The sequence below is a fragment of the Procambarus clarkii genome, chromosome 23, assembly GCF_040958095.1.
Source record: "Procambarus clarkii isolate CNS0578487 chromosome 23, FALCON_Pclarkii_2.0, whole genome shotgun sequence".
In the NCBI taxonomy this organism is placed as follows: Eukaryota; Metazoa; Arthropoda; class Malacostraca; order Decapoda; family Cambaridae; genus Procambarus; species Procambarus clarkii.
In genome coordinates this window covers 22801800-22825158 of record NC_091172.1, presented here as the reverse complement: position 1 = coordinate 22825158, position 23359 = coordinate 22801800, and the positions used below count along the sequence as shown (strand labels likewise).

General features: G+C 40.8%; 1 protein-coding gene across 1 annotated transcript in view; it reads right to left on the bottom strand.

The window, feature by feature from the left end:
- Positions 1-3283: 3283 nt before the first annotated feature.
- Positions 3284-23359, bottom strand: part of LOC123763951 (sodium- and chloride-dependent GABA transporter 2) — a 53592-nt gene continuing 33516 nt past the window's right edge. Inside the window, exons 5-12 of the mRNA XM_045751297.2 lie at positions 23209-23357; positions 22848-22966; positions 17574-17802; positions 17269-17390; positions 12141-12269; positions 7895-8098; positions 6676-6846; positions 3284-6513 (exon numbers count right to left, since the gene is read on the bottom strand). Of these exons, the coding sequence (XP_045607253.1) occupies positions 6388-6513; positions 6676-6846; positions 7895-8098; positions 12141-12269; positions 17269-17390; positions 17574-17802; positions 22848-22966; positions 23209-23357 (1249 nt within the window). The 3' untranslated portion in view covers positions 3284-6387. The remainder of the gene's footprint in view (positions 6514-6675; positions 6847-7894; positions 8099-12140; positions 12270-17268; positions 17391-17573; positions 17803-22847; positions 22967-23208; positions 23358-23359) is intronic.

Sequence of the window (23359 nt, the reverse complement as noted above, 5' to 3'; positions counted from 1 at the left end):
AATAATAATGGATAATAAAACGAGAGGGTCTTATAAAAATAATGAGAGAGATTATAGCGAGAGCAGATAAGATAGATCACGACTGTTGGTAGTCAGTGACTTCAATTTGAAATCCATAGACTGGGGGGCATATGAAGCTAGAACAGACGACTTTTGGACCTGTAGATTCGTAAACCTCATCCCAGAAACATCCATGTATCAACATGTTAATCCTTAAATGCGCATATCATATATAAATGATGACCAGACCACACACTAGAAGTTGAAGGGACGACAACGTTTCGGTCCATCCTGGACCATTCTCAAGTCGATTGTGATGAGGAGGTAGAGACAGGCAAAAAATAGGCAAGAGAGAGCTGAGGAGGAAAGTAAGGTGTAGGGTGACAAAATATGATATCGGTGACAAAACTGAAACCGTGCACATCATTTATATATGTTTTCGTGTCTAGTGCTATAATTTAAACGCCCCGCGTGGGATAGGGGTAGTCATCGGCGAGCCTCAACTGACCATAAACAAACCCCCGCCTGGGAAAAAATTCCAGCGTGGGTCCCCTTTGTGTACAGGCCTCAGTTACCCAGCGGACACCATGGCAGGCGCATCAAGTTCCAACGACTGACCCCGCTCAACGAGGCGTTCCTCGCGACCTCTGACCGAGGACGAAATTAATCGTAATTTGTTCCCGGATGGTGATGAGTCTGATATTGACGACTCAGACTGATCATGACTACACACAGCCCTCAGAGGTGGATACGACCGACGACAAGTGTGAACATGCTGGGTCCACCAGGGCTAGGCCTAGTATCTCGCCCATGCCTCCTCGCCCTCACTCGACCCCAATTTGTGCAAGACCACACAGTTCATGTGCTCCCTTGCAAGATATTAATGTTTTGCTCGACGAGTCTGAAGACGGTGAATCATTTTTTCATTTTCATTTAAAAAATGCTGATGACTTGGTGCATAGTGTGTCAGGTCCCTCTGTGCCATGTCAAATGTTTTAACGAGTATCACAGTCTTGATGACATCTAAATGTCCAAGACTGGTGCAAAAACATGTAAATACAGAATAAGTGGGGTGTATATAGTGAAAATAAATCATCAGAAATTTTATATTTTATTGAATACGCCATAGATACTGTAAATAATAACGCGAAAATAAATTCGCGGCAACTCGGGCTCCTTCTCCGTCGCGCCTGACTCACCCTGGGTGCACAGTGGTCCAGCGAAGATGAAGCGTGACGTCATCGCCGATCTTCTCGGCTCATTTACGTCAACGGTAAGTGCAATTAAATTTTTTTTATTATTTTTCCCGTGCTCAGGGAACACAAATAAAGTGATTAAAAAAAAATTGGATTTTTTTTTTTTGTTGCGCCTGTGGGTGTTCATTCTATTTGAACCCCCTAGCGGCCCGAGGGTTAAACAAGCTACAATGATGAGGGAAGGGGATGTTCCCTCCATGCTGGATTTGATATTTACCAGGAAGGAGGAAGAGATATTTGACATCCAATACCTTCCTCCCTTGGGTAAAAGTGACCATGTCTTTTTGGGAATAAAGTATGCAATGCATTATACTGTATATAGATGTCACGTCTGAGACAGTAAAAAAAAAAACATGCTTTTTCTGAAAAACTGTGTTTTTCATGTGAGGGAAATCTTCGAAACCTCTTTACTGATTGATTTGAAATTTTGACACAACGTTGCATTCGAGTAGGCGTGTCTTTTTATATATCTACTATATACATGCCTCACCTGTGACAGGAAAAAAATATGCTTTTTTGAAAAACCGCCATCTGTTGGACATAAGGGCAACATATCTGTAATCTCCGGAAGTTCTTCACCAATTGCTTTGAAATTTTGACACAACGTTGCATTTGAATAGACGCATCTTTTTATATACCTACTATATAGATGCCACCTCTGTGACAGGTTAAACCATGCGTTTTTGAAAAACAGTTCCATCTGTTGCACATAATGGCAACATGCACGCTATACTAAATATATCACAAATTCCATTTCAATGTTTCCGATTGCATTGATAAATTTTATTTTCATAGATTTCGATTTATTTATATATTTGATTTTTTAGTGAATTTTTTTGTGTGACATTGTGTTGGAATTGAGCTGTGTTGTTTACCATACTGTTCATTTTGTAAGTATAAGTATAGATGCCACACCTGTGACAGGTAAAACTATGCCTTTCTTGAAAAACAGCGCCATCTGTTGCATGTAGGAGCAACACACATGCTATACTAGATATGTTACAATTTCAATGTTTCTGATTGCATTGATAAATTGAATTTTCCTAGATTTTGATTTATTTTCATTTTGATTTAATTATTTTGTGTGAATTGCATTGGAATTGAGCTGTGTTGTTTACCAGACCATTCATTTTGTGAGAATAGTATATTTTTATATTTTTTCATATTTTCATTTCATTTTTTAACTTTTTCTTATATTTCAGTGATGGAAACATCAGATCACTTGATGTTCCCATTTTCTGATGGGAACATCAGACCATTAGGGAAGGCATCGGACGAGGGAGTGGGGAATGGTGGGGATGATGATTGGACGGAAGTGAGAGATGGTGCGGAGTACAAGGGGACAAGGGAGGGGGGGTAATGGTAGGGAAGGACGAGGGGACTGGAGAGTTTGGGATGGTGGGGGACGAGGGGATGGGGGAATGGAGAATGGTGAGGAGGACAAAGGGACTGGGGAGTGGGGCATGGTGGGGAGGACAAAGGGACAGGGGAGTGGGGCATGGTGGGAAGGAAGAGGGGATGGTGGGGGAGGACGAGGGGATGTTGTGGGGAATGGTTGGGAGGCTGAGGAGATGGGTGAGGGGGGAATGGTGGAGAGAACTGGGGGACAGGCAAGGTTGCTATGAGCCACAGCAACGTGTGGCCGGATACTGCTAGTTTTTCATAAAACTTGTTTTAGGTTGTTTCCCCATTGTCGGGAATAGGAATCCTTTTAGGATCATCAAGGTTAGGGCTAGGCTAATGACTTACCTTCCCCAGTTGCCTAACTCCCGAGTATCAGATCGGCATTAGGTGTTAAGAAATGTAGCCAAATGTCTCGAGGAATAGTCAGAAAGGTGGAAAACATGTGTACACACACAGGGTTTATGTATATAGCCTGTTGCCATACACTGTTGTATAGCCTGTCAACAAGAATTAAAAGATATTGCAACACATTTAATATATAATTATACTGTATATTACTTATGCCATAAGCATAATTTTACCTTCCATAGTAAACAGGAAATTGTTATGAATGAAAGAATAAAGAATTTATTGTTATTTATTTATCATTTAACACCATATATTTATTTTACAGTAAGAAAATATAGTTTTGCAGCTAGCCAATAGACCACTTTCCTTTCAATCATTTTCTGATTCTAGCTCCATGCTACATTTAAGGCCAAGCTTAAGAAAAGTCAGGAAAGAGCTCAATTGATTACTGCAAAAATTCTTTTTTCTGCCCCTTCTCTGAGCCTAGCACAGTCTGTTTACATTTTAACAATTAAATATAGTTTTGAGAAGTGATTATTTTCAAGTGTGAGTGAAACATAGAAAACTTGAATGGGTTTAATCTACAAGTTGCTGCTGTTTGTTTTGTGATGGCAAAAGTTGAATGGGTTTACCCTACAGGTTGCTGGTGTTTGTGATGGGAAAACTGAATGGGTTTACCCTACAGGTTGCTGGTGTTTGTGATGGGAAAACTGAATGGGTTTACCCTACAGGTTGCTGCTGTTTGTGATGGGAAAACTGAATGGGTTTACCCTACAGGTTGCTGCTGTTTGTTTTTGTGATGCAAAATTTGAATGCGTTTACCTTACAGGTTGATGGTGTTTGTGATGGGAAAACTGAATGGGTTTACCCTGCAGGTTTCTGGTGTTTGTGATGGCAGAAACAGGTTTACACTACGTGTTGCTATATTTGTAATGGAGAAATGGTGATGGTCATACAGGAAGTCATTAGTTCAAATAATCTTAAATTTTTCAACCTGTCAAATATTCAATAGAGAAAGCCCCTAATAACAGGAACCTTGATTTTCTAATATTAAAAATTCATGTAAAATGTGAAAAAATAAAGTATAGTACAGCTATACGAAAGTTATGTTAATTTCTGACTTCAAATTATGTGTGGATAGGAAGATGAATATTTAATTGAAAAAACATTGAAGTTTTAAATAAAAATTTAAATACAGCATAACATGATTTAAAATGTATGCTAACATGATATACAAAAATATTTTGCAATAAATATGTTGACTATAAAACAAGTAATATACCAATGGCAATTAATGTATGCATATAATGAATAAAAAACTGGAGTGAATAAATAAAAATAGTTTATAGAGAAGTTTAACTGCACTCATCAACTGAGAGCCTTGTGTGAAGCTAAGCACTCACTCACTCAACCATGAGCCACATGTTTAGCTTTGCACTCGCACTCAACAACTGGGAACCATGTGTGAGGCTAAGCACTCGCAGCAACTGGGAGGCAGTACTGTATTAATGGGGGTTCACAGAGCTCAGATGTGATCTTCATACTCCCTGAATGCAAGGTGAAATGTTACCTTGGGCTGTGGTGCAAAGTTATCAACTTTCCTGATAAATTTTCCCAGCTTGGTGTAAACCCTGTAGGTTTATCTGTTTGGCAAAGTTGCCACGTGTAACTACAATTTGCTGCAGCAATCCTGGTTTTCTAAATTGACAGTCTTAGTCATTTTTGGCACTCCTCCAATCAATATTGATATTCACAAAATCTTGAGTACCCATGTCAGTTGTATCTAAGACATCTCATTGAAAATGTTTTATGCAAGCCAAAACCAGTCGTTTATGTCTCTGTCCTGTTGCTTGCAGGTTCATTTCCTGCTCAATAAAAAAGAGTGCATTCATACATTGTATTTAGCTCAAAGGGGGTTGATGTGTGCTGCTCAGAGGATCTAATATTGGAACCTTGAAGTAGCTGGACCCAAACAGATCAATTAGTTCCACAAGCCGTTACAACAAACTTCGTTATAAAATAAACTCAAATATGTGTGACAGACTGAAGGCTAATTATGTGTAACATAACAGTGGTTAGAGGAAACCAGCTGAGAATGGCCTTTTCTTTCATGATTATTCTTGGCCAGTTCACTCAACCAATTAAGAAACGTCTTAGCATGGTGTTACGAATTATGTATGGATAGCATTATGAAGCTATGTATATTTGTAATATATGACACATGAAAATATATGATACAATTAATAACTACTGAATATGCACAAAGTCAATGAGGCATGAGAAGGATGAGAACAATGACTATAAACAAATGTCAGATGGGAAATTAACAGATCAAAATGTGGCAAATTCTTGATGATCGATGCTGTTTCAGCATCTGACACAACCTAAATATATACTTTGAACACTTCCTACATAGAATTTCTATATAGTACTTAAACTCATTCCCTCTTAGGGGCTTAATTCTAATATCGTACAGCACAAAACAGGCTAAAAATTCCAATACTGTGTAGCCTAGTAGCAACCAGAGCTTGGCTTCAGATGCTTCTGAATCTTACTTAACATCGCCTTTAATGGAGAAACAATCGTACTTAACATGGCCTTTAATGGAGAAACAATATCCTCTGACACATGCACTGTGTGAGTGATTTTTTACTTTTCCAGGAACACCAACATTAATATTTGTGCAGTGTCTGTCAATAGACGTGTTTTAATACTGAAATTACTTGCACGAGGACAATGTTCTCATTGATGTATTGTGTCAACATTGGGCTGCGCCATTGTTATCAAGCAGGGTCATATGATGATAGTGTGGCAGGTGTGTAGCTGTCACTAGTGCTTCTACCTGTTAATACTTCATACAAATACTGCACGTGCCCTGCCTAAATTAGCTGACCAGGATATGGTACACAAGAAGTACCAGAATCACTGTTCAATTTATAGGTAATACAATTTGCTCTTCATTTTGAATACTGTAGTAATTAAATTCATACTTATTTTCACCTTATAAATTAGTTAATAACAATACATCCTGGCTAGTTGCTTGTAGCAGATCTGAAGTAACATAACTATATGTATGAAGACTCCATGATTCTTATAGACCACAGTGTGCATGACAATGTAAATCCACATTAAATATGGATTAACTGCAATTGCCAACACCTTGTAGACATGTATCCTGTTACTTGCCCCTAAAGCAAGGCATACAGGTGACCGTTCTGTCACCCCTGTAGTGGGGCATATAGTGATTCATGTACTGTATCAGTACATAGAGTGAGGATCTCTGGTACTGAAACATCTCGGATGAAGCAAAAGGATGTTTCTTTATTTCCTTCACTTATTTCATTGTGGAAACTTTGAGGAATCTGCAGCTGAGGAACGTTTATGCAGTTTCTGTGAGTGGGTCCATAGTTAAAGTTTTCTTGTACTGGAGCTCAGGGTTATCCTGCCAGTCCTGGGGTCTGAGATGGTGGGCTTTCAAGATTGGGCGTGTAGAAGCAATCCACTTCTGCAGGTTGAAATATCAATAATTAGCTCATGTAGTTTATTACATAGATAAATAAACCACATTAATAGCAAGTAAAATTATTATTAAAATAAAAGCAAAACTACTCATACAAAATATAATATACAAAAAGAGAGCCGTAACTAATCATCCCTTGTGACATACCTCTCTGAAGGTACCCGGATACTGGAAGAACTTGTAAAGTGCATATCCAGGGATCCATGTCAAGGAACCAACCACCAGGAGCCAGCCCAGGGCTTGTGCCCACACAGGATACACATAGGTCTTGTTATAGGTCAAGGGTGTATGGAACACCATGGCAAAGATAACCATACTCTGTAAGGAGGGATAAAATAATACAGCTATCAACATTAAATGTTTACTCTATTAAACCTATAAAATAATTTAACTGAATTATTTTAAGTTATGGCCAAAATGCTTTGCATATTACTGTAGTGGCTTCATTAAATATGAATTTTCAGTAACAACTAATTTATATGATATAGAACACTGTATCATGTTCTGTGCATTTTAAAAAATAATAATAATAATTCTAATATTAATAATAATAATACTATTAATACTAATAATAATAATAATAATAATAATAATAATATATTATAATATTACATAATGAAATAATATTACATTATTATTATTATTATAAAGTCTCCAAATAGATTCCCAGTTCTCGATGGGGACAAGCTACTCGTGACATTCTTGTGAACTGATAATATTAAATAATGAGAAAGTGTTAATTATTCACACTTAAAAAAATCAAGCAGATTAAACCCTTTAATGTATTTTCATCATTCTTCAGATACATACTGTCAAATTCTTGAATGTTTAACGAATGTTTAAAGGTCAAATGAATAAATCCACAAGGGCCATAATGAGGGTTCGAACTTACGTCCAGGATGATCCCAGACATGCCTTAATCGACTGCACCACGACATGGTATAAGAATTGCAACCGGGATTGCTACTGCTCTCACATGGATCCCGCAGTCTCTCCGAGACACAAACCAGGGTTTTACACAATTCCCCCATACACCCGGGCTCTGTCAACAAGCTGTTCTACCTCTTCGCCCTTACTTCACAGACATCACAATAGCGTGATATATCAAATGAATAAATCCACAAGGTTTATTCATTTGATATATCACACTATTGTGATTTGTGTGTTTGTTTAAAGGTCATGAATAGAGTTGAGTGGCAACTTCAAGATGCAAACTGTGATAACAAGCAGCAACCTGTGATCACATGCAGCATCCTGTGTATACATGCATACAAACATACATTCACACATACACATACATACATACATACATACATACATACATACACACACATACAGTATATCATTAAACTGGAATTTTACTGACAAAGGTGAGAAGTGGAGTGATGAACCGCCAGCAGATCATGAAGAAGGGGTTGACAGCGTGGCCCAGCATCATCATCACGTTGTCAGAGAAGCGCTTGGCGCCATACACCCAGGCGATGACTATACACTCAAAGAAACAGATGGAGAGCAAGATGATGCCACTTGCAGAGTATGAGTCGAAGATTTGGAAGACGTACATTCCACCCTGAAACATTTATAATGAAATAAATATACTGTATCATAAATATACAGATATACAGTACATGTCTTGCGTATATATTACAAGGTTGTATAAACTGTCTTCGCTCCCGTTCACCAAGACATGTCTGGCATCTCTACTCTGAGGTACATCTTGCTGTAAGCACTAAAGGCCTTGTATTTTTCAAAAATGTTGACAAAGTCATCTTTTACCCTTGTTCAAGCTTTTCGTACATCAGGATAAGATATTGTATCTGGCATGACATAACAATGAGGTGTTGTTATCACATTTGGAATCCTGGGCAGGACAGAAATGGTTTGGCATGCTTCCTGTCGCCTAATGCCTCTGTCCACCCAGTGGTAAATAGGTACCCAGGAGTTATTCAACTGTCATGGGGTTGCATCCTGTGGAGAGTCAATAGTTTGACCTTGAGGGGTATCTTGATATAAGCCTAATGTATAAATATACAGTACACAGGCTGCCTGTCCCCAACAAAATTAATTATATACAGGAAAACTAACAAAATGAATTATAACAAAGGCCCTACAACTTGGCCTCAAACTCATAGTCTGCTTCAGCTGGACATTTACATTAGATATCTTTGGGAATTTAAAGGATACAACAAAGAAGTAAATTGAATTTAAGAATAAGATAGTGCCAAATCACAGTAAGCAATAATCAAAGTACAGACAAAATTAACATTAACTAACTACAGAACCAATGGTACAAAGTCATTAAAAAGAAACAAGAATTACCAGCTTAGAAAGGGAGTGTACTGAGGCAGGTAAAGGTGTCACAGTAAAAAAAAAAAAAAAAAAGAGGAACACACGATTGAACAGAAGTAACTACGACATAAACATAAAAACAGACAGGTCCAAATTGACTCCGAGGAAGACACAGCAAAATGAACAAATACTGATAAATTGACCAAAAGAGAGAAGAGAGGTATGAAGTAAGAAAAGCAGACAGCAGATACAGTGAAGGTATAGCTATAAACAGAGGAAGACATATCCTAGGTGAAGTTAATTGTAACCTGAGCCAGCTCTGCAGATGAAGGGTCCCGGTAAGAATCTTCCCCCTCACAGCTCCCTGCCCTGGCAACAGGTTTGGAAAGATGTTAAGGAAGAGTGGGTGGACACTTCAGGCACAAGCAAGTGGCTTTTGTGACACAGTGGTAAGGGAACAATCAAGAGAGTTGAGGGACACCTGCTTATATATCCAGGAGCACGGAGCAGGGCATGAGCGGGTTATGATGCTGGGTACAGCTACATAAGACAAGCCTCACAATTAGCTGAATGAGAAGTGTCTTTCATTCCCCTCCCAGAAATTTAATTTGATCTATGAACAAACTTGTTAAATGAAAATACAATACTGTACAGTATATTGAATACAGTACTGATAACAACTTGGTCAGTAATACATGAATTACTCAGTGATATGCAATATTTACTGAAACACTGGTAATACAAGCTCATCATTTATCCAGGATTACTCCAGGAAATTTATTTATTAGAACACCTTTCACCTTGACTAATGCTGCATCATAATTAATCCAGCATATGTAGAGGTTACTACAGTATACAGTATATCACCCAAGATAGTACTGATAGGCTCTCACATCAATCCAATAAATGTTCCCCATTATTTTCCAATATTGTACTTAATAAATTATTCCAGAAACTCGCACATTGTAATTGTAGGGAGGAGTGCTACCAGTTGTGTGCCATGTTCCATGCCTCACCTATGATAACAATTATCTATAGGTTCCAAAAAACGTTGCTCAGACTGTTGCTTACTTCAAACATTGAGGCAAATCCTTTTCCATACACAGTGAATGTCAAAGTCAACTTTGTCTGTCAGTCTCTTCTCAAGATATGTATCAGCATTGTGATAAATCTACCAAATGATCATTGGCTAGCACTAATGATAGGGCTTATCTTACTAAATTGAGTATGACCACTTGCCCTAGAACTTTCAATGGCTGGTGGTTTGGCATAGAGAATGCAGTACACTGTAAATACATCACAATGGTCTTCTGGACACCAACATGACTTGCTGCCGATTCCAAAAATGAACAGAAAATGGGTACAGTATCACATTGTGACTCAAATAGAGCACTAATGGAGCAGTAACTAACTGTTGCATGGCAAAGCACACAAGACTTATTAGCCTTCCACCAAATATTTGAGTTGTCAATCAAGAATGATATGAGTGGGTACTTTGGTATATTTGCATCATATAGAGATCACTGCTGCTCTTTTGTCTTGCCTTACAAAGATTCAATCAGGAAAAGGCTGTAATAACATTAAAGAGCCAGGGCTGAGTGCCCTCACTCCCTGTCAAACAGTTAACACTTTGGCGTGCCCCGCACGCCACCCCTCAACTGTGCTATTTGGGTCCCAGAGTTTCACGGGAGCGCGCGTTAATTCTGAAAAGTGTATACTCTCTTCAACTTTGTCACCTTAATTCTCGTCCTACGAGATTAAATTTGGTATCATTGTGTTTGCAATAGAATTCTCTACAGCACTAAATGCATATAAACTCCAAAAGCCCAGCTAATTACCCACAGCAAACAGAGAAAGTGCAAACGAGTTACCCAGGAGCGCGCAAAAGCGATAAAATGTGTTCACTCTTTTCACTGTGGTCACCTCAATTTTCGTCCTAGGTCTTTCATTTTGGCATCAATGGGTTCGCAATAGAATTCTCTAGGGGAACATTAGCATATAAAATAAAAAACCTGGTCACGCTCCACCTGCCGACGAGTTGAAGACGAGCCACACGTTAACCGCGAGTGAGCGCCCAGACGCCTTTCAGCTACACTCCCAATTCCTGCCCACAAATGTTTAGTATTTAGTATTTTAGTATATGTAGTATTATAGTTTAGTATTTTTTGTGTAGTAGTTGTACATCACATAAACATTGTAGATAGCCATTTGCACAAAATAGATGGTCATTTTTTTCGTCCATTTGTGAGTTTTCCTTATGAAGTGATAATATTTGATCATTTGGTCAAAGTGATCAACACCTTTCATGTTTGTATTGTAGTCACAGATTGCATTCGGCTTGTTGACAGTTACCAAACAGTCCCCCAAAAATCGGATAAAAACCTGATTTTTGGCAATTATTTTAGTGGATGACGCAATGCTGCGTCAACCCCAAGATTACCGACAGTAAACGGATGACGCAATGCTGCGTCATGCCCGGACTAAAGTGTTAAGTAGTGTACTGCACCCAATCACAGGTGGCCTCACTAAGACATAATGTCATAGGTTTCATCCCATTGGTTTCACTAGGGGTCAAGTGTACTGTAAAGCATCATTGACATATGAGCAACCCATCCTCTGAATTGACAGTACGGTTTAATACTAAGTGTAATAAGTACATTTCCTTACTGTCATACATAATTGCGCTTATGGGGCTGTTACATTTACCTCCCCATTTATTCTCCTCGTTTTCTGTTATGACACTTAAAATTTTAGGATGAAGTTTTCAAGTTTAATTCACTATACACAAGTTTTAAATAGGAATTTCTTTTTCAGTTTTATCAAACAATAGAGTTTTTATACAAAGTTTTAAAATATCCTAAGATACTTTACAATTTATTGATATATTTTAGTTTTGTTTTATTAGTTTTATAAAACTGTAATATCAATATAGCTATAGGTTAAGTACTAATTGTAATTAAGAAGCAATAAAATGCTTATCTTCAAACACTAAGAATGTTAGGTTAGGTCGTGGATTTCTATTCAGCTTTTCAGGTAAACTCAAACATTCACAGTACATGTGTATTTGACAGTACGGTTTAATACTACGTGAAAATAAGTACAATTCCTTACTGTTATGAATAGTACATAATTGCACTTACTTGTGCTGTTACATTTATCTCCCCATTTTTGGAGGACAGGCTGGATATGACATAAAAAGCTCTACCAGGCACCATCTTGCTTGACTAAAATAATATTATAAAATATGCATTCAAACTGATATAAGCCCTAGTACAATTAACTAAGAACAATCCTGCTTATTAGTATCTTCTTGGAACACATACCTGAGTGACCATTGTACAGCCAATGGCAAAGTCAAAGAGGCAGACGAATCCTACCAGGACTTCACGTCGGCGGCCCACACGCAGGAAGTCGGGGAACAAATCAACGATGGCAGTGATCACAGACTCCACCTGCAGGATGCAACACAGGTGCACAAGTATTAGCCAAGAACTCAAAGCTGCTGGAAGCTGTCACTAAATTCAAAAGGCATTTATAATTACTAATTTGTTAGTAATATACCGTATTTAGGTTTTATATTTATATTTATTTAGGCCGACCCTAAAAGAGCCTTGAAGATGAACTGGAGAAGTGGCAATCATATGTGACTCCAGAAGTGGCCATAAGAAGTGACCCCAGAAGTGACAATCATAGGTGACCCCAGAGCAGTTTCCGTGGCGTAGTGGTAAGACGCTCACCTGGCGTTCTGCGAGCGCTTTGTCCTGGCTTCGTTCCTTAACTGTAGCCTCTGTTTAACTCAATAGTAAAATGGGTACTTGGTTGTAAAAATGATTCTTCGCAGGAGTCGTATTCCACGGAACATAGGATTAAGAACTTGCTTGAAACGCTACGCGTACTAGTGGCTGTACAAGAATGTAAGAACTCTTGAATATATAAATAAAAAAAAGTGGCAATCATACGTGACCCCAGAAGTGGCAATCATATGTGACCCCAGAAGTGGCAATCTTAGGTGACCCCAGAAGTGGCCATAAGAGGTGACCCCAGAAGTGGCAATCTTAGGTGACCCCAAGAGTGGCCATAAGAGGTGACCCAGAAGTGGCAATCTTAGGTGACCCAGAAGTGGCAGTCTTAGGTGACCCAGAAGTGGCAATCTTAGGTGACCCAGAAGTGGCAATCTTAGGTAACCCAGAAGTGGCAATCATAGGTGACCCAGAAGTGGCAATCTTAGGTGACCCCAGAAGTGGCAATCTTAGGTGACCCAGAAGTGGCAATCATAGGTGACCCAGAAGTGGCAATCTTAGGTGACCCCAGAAGTGGCAATCTTAGGTGACCCCAGAAGTGGCAATCTTAGGTTACCCCAGAAGTGGCAATCATAGGTGACCCCAGAAGTGGCAATCATAGGTGACCCCAGAAGTAGCAATCATAGATGACCCCAATAGTGGCCATAAGAGGTGACCCCAGAAGTGGCAATCATAGGTGACCCCAGAAGTGGCAATCATAGGTGACCCCAGAAGTAGCAATCATAGATGACCCCAGAAGTGGCAATCATAGGTGACCCCAGAAGTGGCCATCATTGGTGACCCCAGAAGTGGCCCTAGGAGGCAGTCCTAACAAATATTCTTATTTAATATACCACAGTAGATGGGAAATACAGTAGTTAATGCATTCAGCTTACTAATGTGGGGAACCTCTCACCCCACATTTCGTTCGACCAGATGCCTTTGTTCATTTATCAATAAGCAGGTATCTGTGAGTTAATTAACTGTTGTGGGTTGCATCATTAGGATGGTCAGTCATTGCCTAAGGGGACATTGATAAAAGCAAGTAATACATCATGTGCAGATGGAGGGGTTGGAAAAGTGAATGTGATGTATGTATGTATGTATGTGTGTGTGTGTGTGTGTGTGTGTGTGTGTGTGTGTGTGTGTGTGTGTGTGTGTGTGTGTGTGTGTGTGTGTGTGTGTATACCTAAGTGTAATTACCCAAGAGTAGTTACAGGATGAGAGCTATGATTGTGGTGTCCCATCTTCCCAGCACTCTGTCATATAACACTCTGAAATTACTGACGGTTTTGGCCTCCACCACCTTCTCACCTAACTTGTTCCAACCGTCTACCACTCTGTTTACAAAAGTGAATTTTCTTATATTTCTCTGGCAGCTTTGTTTCGTTAGTTTAAATCTATGGCCTCTTGTTCTTGAAGTTTCGGTGGTTCTAGCAGTCTCCGTGGTGTAGTGGTAAGACACTCGCCTGGCGTTCCGCGAGCGCTATGTCATGGGTTCGTATCCTGGCCGGGGAGGATTTACCGGGCACAATTCCTTAACTGTAGCCTCTGTTTAACGCAACAGTAAAATGTGTACTTGGATGAAAAAACGATTCTTCGCGGCAGGGGATCGTATTCCAGGGACCATAGGATTAAGGACTTGCCCGAAACGCTACGCTTACTAGTGGCTGTACAAGAATGTAACAACTCTTGTATATATCTCAAAAAAAAAAAAAAAAAAAAAAAAAAAAAAAAAAAAAAAAAAGTTCTGGGTCTCAGGAATTCTTCCCCTATCAATTTTATCGATTCCTGTTACTATATTGTACGTAGTGATCATATCGCCTCTTTTTCTTCTATCATCTAGTTTTTGCATATTTAATCCCTCTAACCAGTCCTCGTAGCTCTTGTCCTTCAGTTCTAGGAGCCACTTAGTAGCATGTCTTTGCACCTTTTCCAGATTTGTTGATGTGCTTCTTAAGATATGGGCACCACACAACCACTGCATATTCTAGCTTTGGCCTAACAAAAGTCGTGAACAATTTCTTTAGTATTTCACCATCCATATATTTAAAAGCAATTCTGAAGTTAGAAAGCGTAGCATAGGCTCCTCACACAACGTTCTTTATGTGGTCCTCAGGTGATAGTTTTCTATCTAGAACCACTCCTAGATCTCTTTCTTTATCAGAATTTTTTAAAGATTCCTCACATAATTTATAGGTTGTGTGGGGTCTATGTTCTCCTATTCCACATTCCATAACATGGCATTTATTCACATTGTGTGTGTGTGTGTGTGTGTGTGTATGTGTGTTTAATTACCTAAGTGTAGTTACAGGATGAGAGCTACGCTCGTGGTGTCCCGTCTACCCAGCACTCCTTGTCATATAACGCTTTGAATTAAGCAGTACTGACGGTTTTGGCCTCCACCACCTTCTCACTTAACTTGTTCCAACCGTCTACCACTCTGTTTGCGAAAGAGAATTTTCTTATATTTCTTCAGCATCTTTGTTTAGTTAGTTTCAATCTATGACCTCTTGTTCTTGAAGTTCCAGGTCTCAGGAAATCTTCCCTATCGATTTTATCAATTCCGTGCGTGTGTCCGCGCGTGAGTCCGTGCATGCGTGTGTGTGTGTGGTGGGGGGTGGGGGGTACTGTATATTTATCTAAAAATATAATTCCCTGTTGTCGGGAAGGAGGGGGGGGGGGCAGGAAATCTGTACTTTTGTACAGCTAATGCAGTACATAGTAGGCATCCATCAGTCTCAGGAGACTATGGAGTTGCACTCTGGTTGTTGGTGTGGAGTGGCCTAAAACATTTAAATATATGTTCAAATATTTATGCTATATGCCATACATATAGCATAAATATTTTTATGTGGGGATGTTCCATGAATCTATCCACAATCACTATTTCCATTGTTTATGTGCTGAAATCATTCTGCTGATAAAATTTAGTTTTCATTACCTGCAGAATCATTAGTGCCCTCATAAGATTAATTTCAAACACTATATCTTGAATGACAGATAAACTTAGTTCGTTTTGCATATAAAGAACCTTGGAAGTTATTGAACAGCTAAATATAATTCTGATAGTTTCATTGTGTATTTTGTCCAGTCTATTAATACCTTTGCTTTAATATAGGACAAGTCACAATTGACTTGATAATGGTCCAGGACGGACCGAAAACATCGTCGTCTCCTCATCTTCTGATGTGTGGTTTGGTCATCATATCTTCAGCCACGTTATTGTGACACATCGTCTGCATAGGACTAAGACTGATGTTTGATATTCTATCGAAGACCATAAATAAGCTACGTACATCTTTCTAGCTATAGTAATATTTGCACCACAGAGAGATCAACACTATCAAGAACCATTCTCTAAAGTAGGAGGTTTTACATGTACATCTAGTCAGTGGAATGGGACAAAAAGCATCTGTATAGTTAGGTTTTGTTTTTTGTATTGGAACAGTGAGACTGCTATTTCACAAGACAGGTGAACTGCCCAGTGACATTAAACAGTTCAAGTAATGGTTTGCCAGGTACAAGATGTAGTTATTTAAGTACGTATGTCACATGTGATACCACCCTCACCAGGGTCTACACCCATTGTACCCTCACTGGATCTACACCCATTGTACCCTCACCAGGGTCTACACCCATTGTACCCTCACCAGGGTCTACACCCATTGTACCCTCACCAAGGTCTACACCCATTGTACCCTCACTGGATCTACACCCATTGTACCCTCACCAGGGTCTACACCCATTGTACCCTCACCAGGGTCTACACCCATTGTACCCTCACCAGGGTCTACACCCATCATTAAGTTATCATCCTCTTTCTTCATTGGAAGAGAAAAATAACTAAAAGAAAAAGTTACTAAACAATGTACTGTACTATAGTTTTCGTATCATAATGAGTGTTCGTAAAGAGGGATGTCAAGGAGATTGCCATCAATGCTAATCCAAAATTATACCTGAATTTACCAAAGGGTCACAATATTTCTAATGGTTTTGGCAAGGACAGGAAGCCAGCAGTTAGTTAAAAGTTCCTTCAGTTATCTTGATGATTTTATTAAGCTGAATCTTGAGAATTGCAGCAGTGTTTTGGCATTTACAGCTTCGGTGGGTAGATAGTTTCAAAGTTTTACCTGAATTTGCTTGAGGGCCACTATCTGTTTAGTGGTCTTGATGAGTACAGGTAATCGGTGGCTTGTCAAAGGTCTCCCAATTTCTCTTCATGATTTGATCTGTTTGGATCCTAAATTGCAGTAGTGTTTTGGCATTTACGACTTTGGTGGGGAGGTGGTTAAATGGGTTTATAACCTTACAGGTGAAGAAGCATCTCCTGTTTCCTGTCTAACATTATGACTTGTTGAGCTTGAAGCTGTTGCTCCTTGTATGTGTTACATCTGAGTTTTTAAAAAGTGGTCTGGATCAATATCCTCCAAATTGTTCAGTAATTTAATAATTATGATGAGATCAACTGTGTTATTATAAAAAGACTGAAACCAAGCCTCACAGGTAGCAGAAAAAACATGGAAAATCCAATTATGCAGAATGAAATGCTACTTGTTAATTATCTCAATAGGCAACTGATGCTGTGGACTGACCTGGTGTTAACTCCTATGACAAAGCTTAAACTTTACACAGAGATGATACCTCTAAAAGTTACTCTGATAATACTAACCTGGACAAACTGAGAGTCAAGGCCGACCATGAGGATCATACAGAAGAAGAGTGCAGACCAGAGGGGAGCCAGAGGCATGGATGCCATGGCCTTAGGATAAGCAATGAAGGCTAGCCCAGGACCTGAAACAAAATGAATATATGTGGCCATTGTCATTTTACAAAGTACAGCCCTGTGTGACATATGTGATCATTTATTCATGACTTTGGCCTTTTGGGCTTAGGTAAGACACAAGGAAAATAAGGGTGAGTCTAGGTGAAAGTACAGGGCAATGTGGCTCAAGTGGCCCCTCGTGGAACACCTACCAGCCTCAGCCACCTCTTCCATGGGCAGCTCCAGTTGGTAGCTCATGAAGCCGAGGATACTGAAGATTCCAAACCCAGCGAAGAGAGACGTTCCGGAGTTACAAGCACACAAGATGGCACACTGCTTCATGAAGTTGTTGTTGAACTTGTTGTAGGAGCCAAGAGCGACCATGCCACCAAGAGCCACAGCGTACGAGTAGAAGACCTGCGTACCAGCATCATTCCACACCTGCCGAATAAAAATACGCATTGAACGGCCTGCACTGAAGGCTAAGCGACCTGTGGACCACATATCCACATGCCATATGCTCCAGTTTTTCAGTACAGTATGACATATTTCAATGTCCCATTTTTGTTTTTGTTTTTCGAAAGTCAAAGACCAAGATGACAAAACAAAGTAATGCTTTATACTTGGCCAGGGGATTACGTTCATGAGAGTAATCCCCCATGAAGTCATCTCTCAGTATTAGCATGGCAGCTAGTCCTCAACTGTACCCCTCTTGCCCTCTCTCCCTGGTCCTCTATTGTCCCATCTGCCAATTTTCTCGTCACCCTCTCCTCAGTCATTCATCATTACTTTTACTTGTGTGGTAACAGTTTATTGAGCCTCTGTATTAGAAATCTTACCAATTATTTAATTACAGTACTGTAATAGATTTGATGAATATTAAAACATTTGGAAGACCATTATGAAGAATAATTTAGAACTCTGTTCTCCACGAGTGTAGATCAAAGGTAGACAGGGATACACAAGATGTCAAGTGTCAGGTCTGGCCTAAGTGAAGTGCCATCCACCATGTATATGGGGCAGAGCGAGAAAGGGGAGCATAGGGTGTGACGCAGTTTCAACAAAGTGCTGGCATGGCACTCATTTGTTGAGTGCCATTGGGTTATCTCTGTCAAGCAGTTTATTTGGGATTGGCTTGTCCTTGTAGACCTATGTTGTCACTAGAAAATATGCCTAAGAGTGTATATTAGCCTTCTTATGGGTGGTTAGATTCATCGACACTGCTCAAGAGGAATTAGCTGTGAAATATACTTTTATACTTTTGGAGCATCCCTGTGCCCAATAAATTTAATTCATTCTTATTTCATTTTGTCAGGAACAGGCAGCCTGTGTATTTATATACATCAGGCATATATTATGGTACCCCCTTTTCTCCCCAAGGTCGAACTGCTGAACCTCCCAGGATGCAACCCCACAATAAGTTAACTGACTCTTGGGGTACCTATTTACTTCTAGGTGGACAGGGACATCAGGTGATTGGAAATGCACCCAAACTTTATGTACCGTCCGGGATTTGAACCCGGAATTCTTGATTGTAAAAGGTTGAGATAAGAGTAAGAAAGGTACAACAATATTAGGTTGTTGAAAGAGATCCATTTAAGCAGTTACTGTTTGTTATAACAATCCATTTACTCCAGTCCTGACCCTCTTGCTCTAAATGCCACAGTAAATACTGAGCTAAATAAAGTCCATCTTTGGCTAACTGCCAACAAACTCACCCTTAACATTGACAAAACCTTCTATATTCTGTTTGGCAATAAATCCTCTAGTCTTATAAATCTCAAAATAAACAATACCCAAATTTGTAACAAATTAGATGGCAAATTCCTTGGCATTCTCATTGACCACAAGCTGAATTTCCAGGGACACATTCTAAATATATCAAAAAAAGTTTCAAAAACTGTGGGCATTCTTTCTAAGATCAGATATTATGTACCACGCCCTGCCCTGGTGACTCTCTATTACTCCCTTATCTATCCTTATCTCAACTATGGTATTTGTGCTTGGGGTTCTACTACCCAAAATCACTTACGTCCTCTAATTACCCAACACAAAGCCGCTATTAGAACAATATCCAACTCTGGCCCCAGACATCACTCGGTACCCCTACTCAAATCTCTTAATATGTTAGATATTAAGTCACTGCACATTCTCTCATGTGTATTATACATATATAAAACGCTAAACTATAATGCCAATCCTGATCTTAAAAGCTTCATAGAAGGTTGTAACAGAACCCATGAGCACCACACCAGAAATAAATACAGTTTTGATATTCCTAGAGTACGTCTTAATCAAACTAGAAATGCTCTGCAAATCAAGGGGCCCAGAATGTGGAATGACCTTCCCAACCATGTTAAAGACTGTACCTCTCTCAACCAGTTTAAGATAAAAACTAAACACTACCTAATAAATTCCCTGTAATCTACCTCACTCCTCTATTGTCAACCCATGTCTGTTATTTTTTTTTTTTTTTTTTTTTTTTTTAATCAACACTGTTTGTCAACCTATTGTATTTGTGCTGCTTTTTCAGTCATGTTCCCCCTTTCTTTTTATCTTTATTTGTATTTGTTCTCAACATCTTTTATTCTTTATGCTCAATTAGTATTAAGTTCTAGATATTAATGTTTTCTTGCCCGAAACGCATTGCGTAATAGTGGCTTTAGGCATTGTATGTACTAGCTCTATCTATATATCAATCCATTAATGTAACATCACTTGTATGTATATACCTTACCTGAATAAACATCTGAATCTGAATCTGAATCTTTTTATCAAGATTGGGATGGTACAATTATTAGCATCCATCCATTGATGCGAGCAGCTACAGCTGTGCATACATATTGCATACCAGGTTGTTAGAATGGTAGCAGCAGTAGGATTATTTTGGGTTTTTATATTTTAGAATAATTACCTGTACCCAATTTTATTGCTCTGAGCATACTATATTAATTTTAATTATTAAAAAAGGAGAAGTTTGATGTAATGGTTTACAATTTCGTTCTGATATAGCTATTTACATACTGTAATCGTCTGAGAATAACAATGTTATACTGTAATTATGATTCTCAGACGATGTACATAATAAGTACAGTACTGTACACTTCTTGATGTATATACACAGAGTTTATTTTAGTCCTGGACTATGTTCAGGAGTAACATATACTTGCTGATTTCTCAGTAAGCAACTTATGGTGGCCTTAATAACACTCCAGAGATTGATACGCCCTAAGCCTAACACCAAACCAAACCAGACCAGATCTGCCATTTTATAACTTGTGCATCCCTGGTTCACTATATACTACATTCATGGAGAACACAAATGAACTTATACATACTTGAAAATGTTCTATAAAGTGTTATAATATTCATAAAATCTATTACTGTATTTTAATAAATAGTAAGATTTCCAATCCCGAGGCTCAATAGATGGTACGGTGTATCAACACACAGATCATCAGTTGATATATTTTATCAATAGATGGTTGGGCTGGGTGCCAGCAGGTCTGCCACCACCCTGGAAGGCTGGGTTGGGTGCCACCAGGTCTGCCACCACCCTGGAAGGCTAGGTTGGGTGCCAGCATGTCTGCCACCACCCTGGAAGGCTAGGTTGGGTGCCAGCAGGTCTGCCACCATCCTGGAAGGCTAGGTTGGGTGCCAGCATGTCTGCCACCATCCTGGAAGGCTGGGTTGGGTGCCAGCAGGTCTGCCACCACCCTGTAAGGCTGGGTTGGGTGCCACCAGGTCTGCCACCACCCTGGAAGGCTAGGTTGGGTGCCAGCATGTCTGCCACCACCCTGGAAGGCTAGGTTGGGTGCCAGCAGGTCTGCCACCATCCTGGATGGCTAGGTTGGGTGCCAGCATGTCTGCCACCACCCTGGAAGGCTAGGTTGGGTGCCACCAGGTCTGCCACCACCCTGGAAGGCTGGGTTGGGTGCCACCAGGTCTGCCACCACCCTGGAAGGCTAGGTTGGGTGCCAGCATGTCTGCCACCACCCTGGAAGGCTAGGTTGGGTGCCAGCAGGTCTGCCACCATCCTGGAAGGCTAGGTTGGGTGCCAGCATGTCTGCCACCACCCTGGAAGGCTGGGTTGGGTGCCAGCATGTCTGCCACCACTTTAGAAGGCTGGGTTGGGTGTCAGCTGGTCTGCCACCACCTTGGAAGGGTAGGTTGGGTGCCAGCAGGTCTGCCACCACCTTGGAAGGCTGGGTTGGGTGCCAGCAGGTCTGCCACCACCTTGGAAGGGTAGGTTGGGTGCCAGCAGGTCTGCCACCACCTTGGAAGGTTGGGTTGGATGCCAGCAGGTCTGCCACCACCTTGGAAGGCTGGGTTGGGTGCCAGCAGGTCTGCCACCACTTTGGAAGGCTGGGTTGGGTGTCAGCTGGTCTGCCACCACCTTGGAAGGCTAGGTTGGGTGCCAGCAGGTCTGCCACCACCCTGGAAGGCTGGGTTGGGTGCCAGCAGGTCTGCCACCACCTTGGAAGACTGGGTTGGGTGCCAGCTGGTCTGCCACCACCACAGAAGGTTGGGTTGGGTGCCAGCAGGTCTGCCACCACCTTGGAAGACTGGGTTGGGTGCCAGCTGGTCTGCCACCACCACAGAAGGTTGGGTTGGGTGCCAGCTGGTCTGCCACCACCACAGAAGGTTGGGTTGGGTGCCAGCAGGTCTGCCACCACCTTGGAAGGCCTAACTGAATGCCAGGTCTACCAATGCCTCGGAAGGCCAGACTGGGTGTCAGCAGGCCTGCCACCACCAAGGAAGGTTGAGGTCAATAGTTCTGCCACCACCTTGGGCTTACTTTCCTACTTGGTAAGGCTTTATTACCATAGGGGATCTTTTAATGGGTGAGCCGCGACTCCTACGAGAGTATTGACCGCCTAGTGCACCGAAGTTGACAGATAGAGACAAATGAATGAGGACCAGGGTAAGCTTTCATCTGACCATCTTTCAGGGAAAAGATGAAAGTCAGCATAATCCTCCAAAGTGTAGCACACTTGTGTCAGGAAGTGTCGGTCTATGGGTACTGAGAGCTGATGCGTGTCAACCACCCTCAGCTTCCATGATACTTTAACTTCCTCAGACACAAAGTCAGTCATGCCCCTCAAGTTATCGCGTCACTCTCCCCCCCGGCGACCGGGAATGGCTATTATGGCGCTTAGAGTGAGGTAATAATCTTTGGCCGGAAATAAGGCCACATTTCGTCCCAGCTGTGTGGCACAGAGCACGGCTGGGCCAGGAACCTGTAACTTGCACTTATTGTGCAACACTTCTTAAATCAATAATGTAACTTTAGTGCACGAACATCATGAAAGTATAAATTTGAATGAGTGGCGAGCAATAAAAGATGTGATAGGTGTTGGGGAGGAGACTCGTAGTGGAGCAGAACTTCGTGTTACCTGATGATGGACGAGCGAGGAGACACCAGGTCGGCAACAGTCTGCAGCCCGCCACCCGGAATCATTGGCCCTGAAAACACTGGTTATTACCTGATAATCGAGGATTTTCTCCCATTTGGGCTCGAGGTAGAATCGAATACCCTCTGCAGCCCCTGGCAGCGTCGCCCCACGGACCAGCAGAGCCGTTAGCATCACATACGGGAAAGTTGCTGTAAGTATGTTTCGTTAGTACAGCATCATCATCAAATCAAATCACTTCTGAAATATAATGCTGATTAATCAAGAGCGATGATCACTCTTTGTCTCGGGGGCGTTGTTTGCGATTAATGGCAACTATTTCACATATGCCAAGTATAGCAAACGGGGAGGAAGTGATTGTCTGTTGATGATGTTCGTGCGACTCTCAAGTCTGGAGAGGATGGGGCAGTGGGAGCCATTCCCAGAGGCTTACCTGTGAAATACATGATCTTGCCGGTAACCTTGACGCCCTTCCAGATGGCGAAGTAGGTGCACACCCACGAGAAGAGCAGAGTGCCAAACAGAGGCCAGACCATAGTGCCGAGGACGTCCACACCGTCCGTGATTTGCAAGACGCGATTACT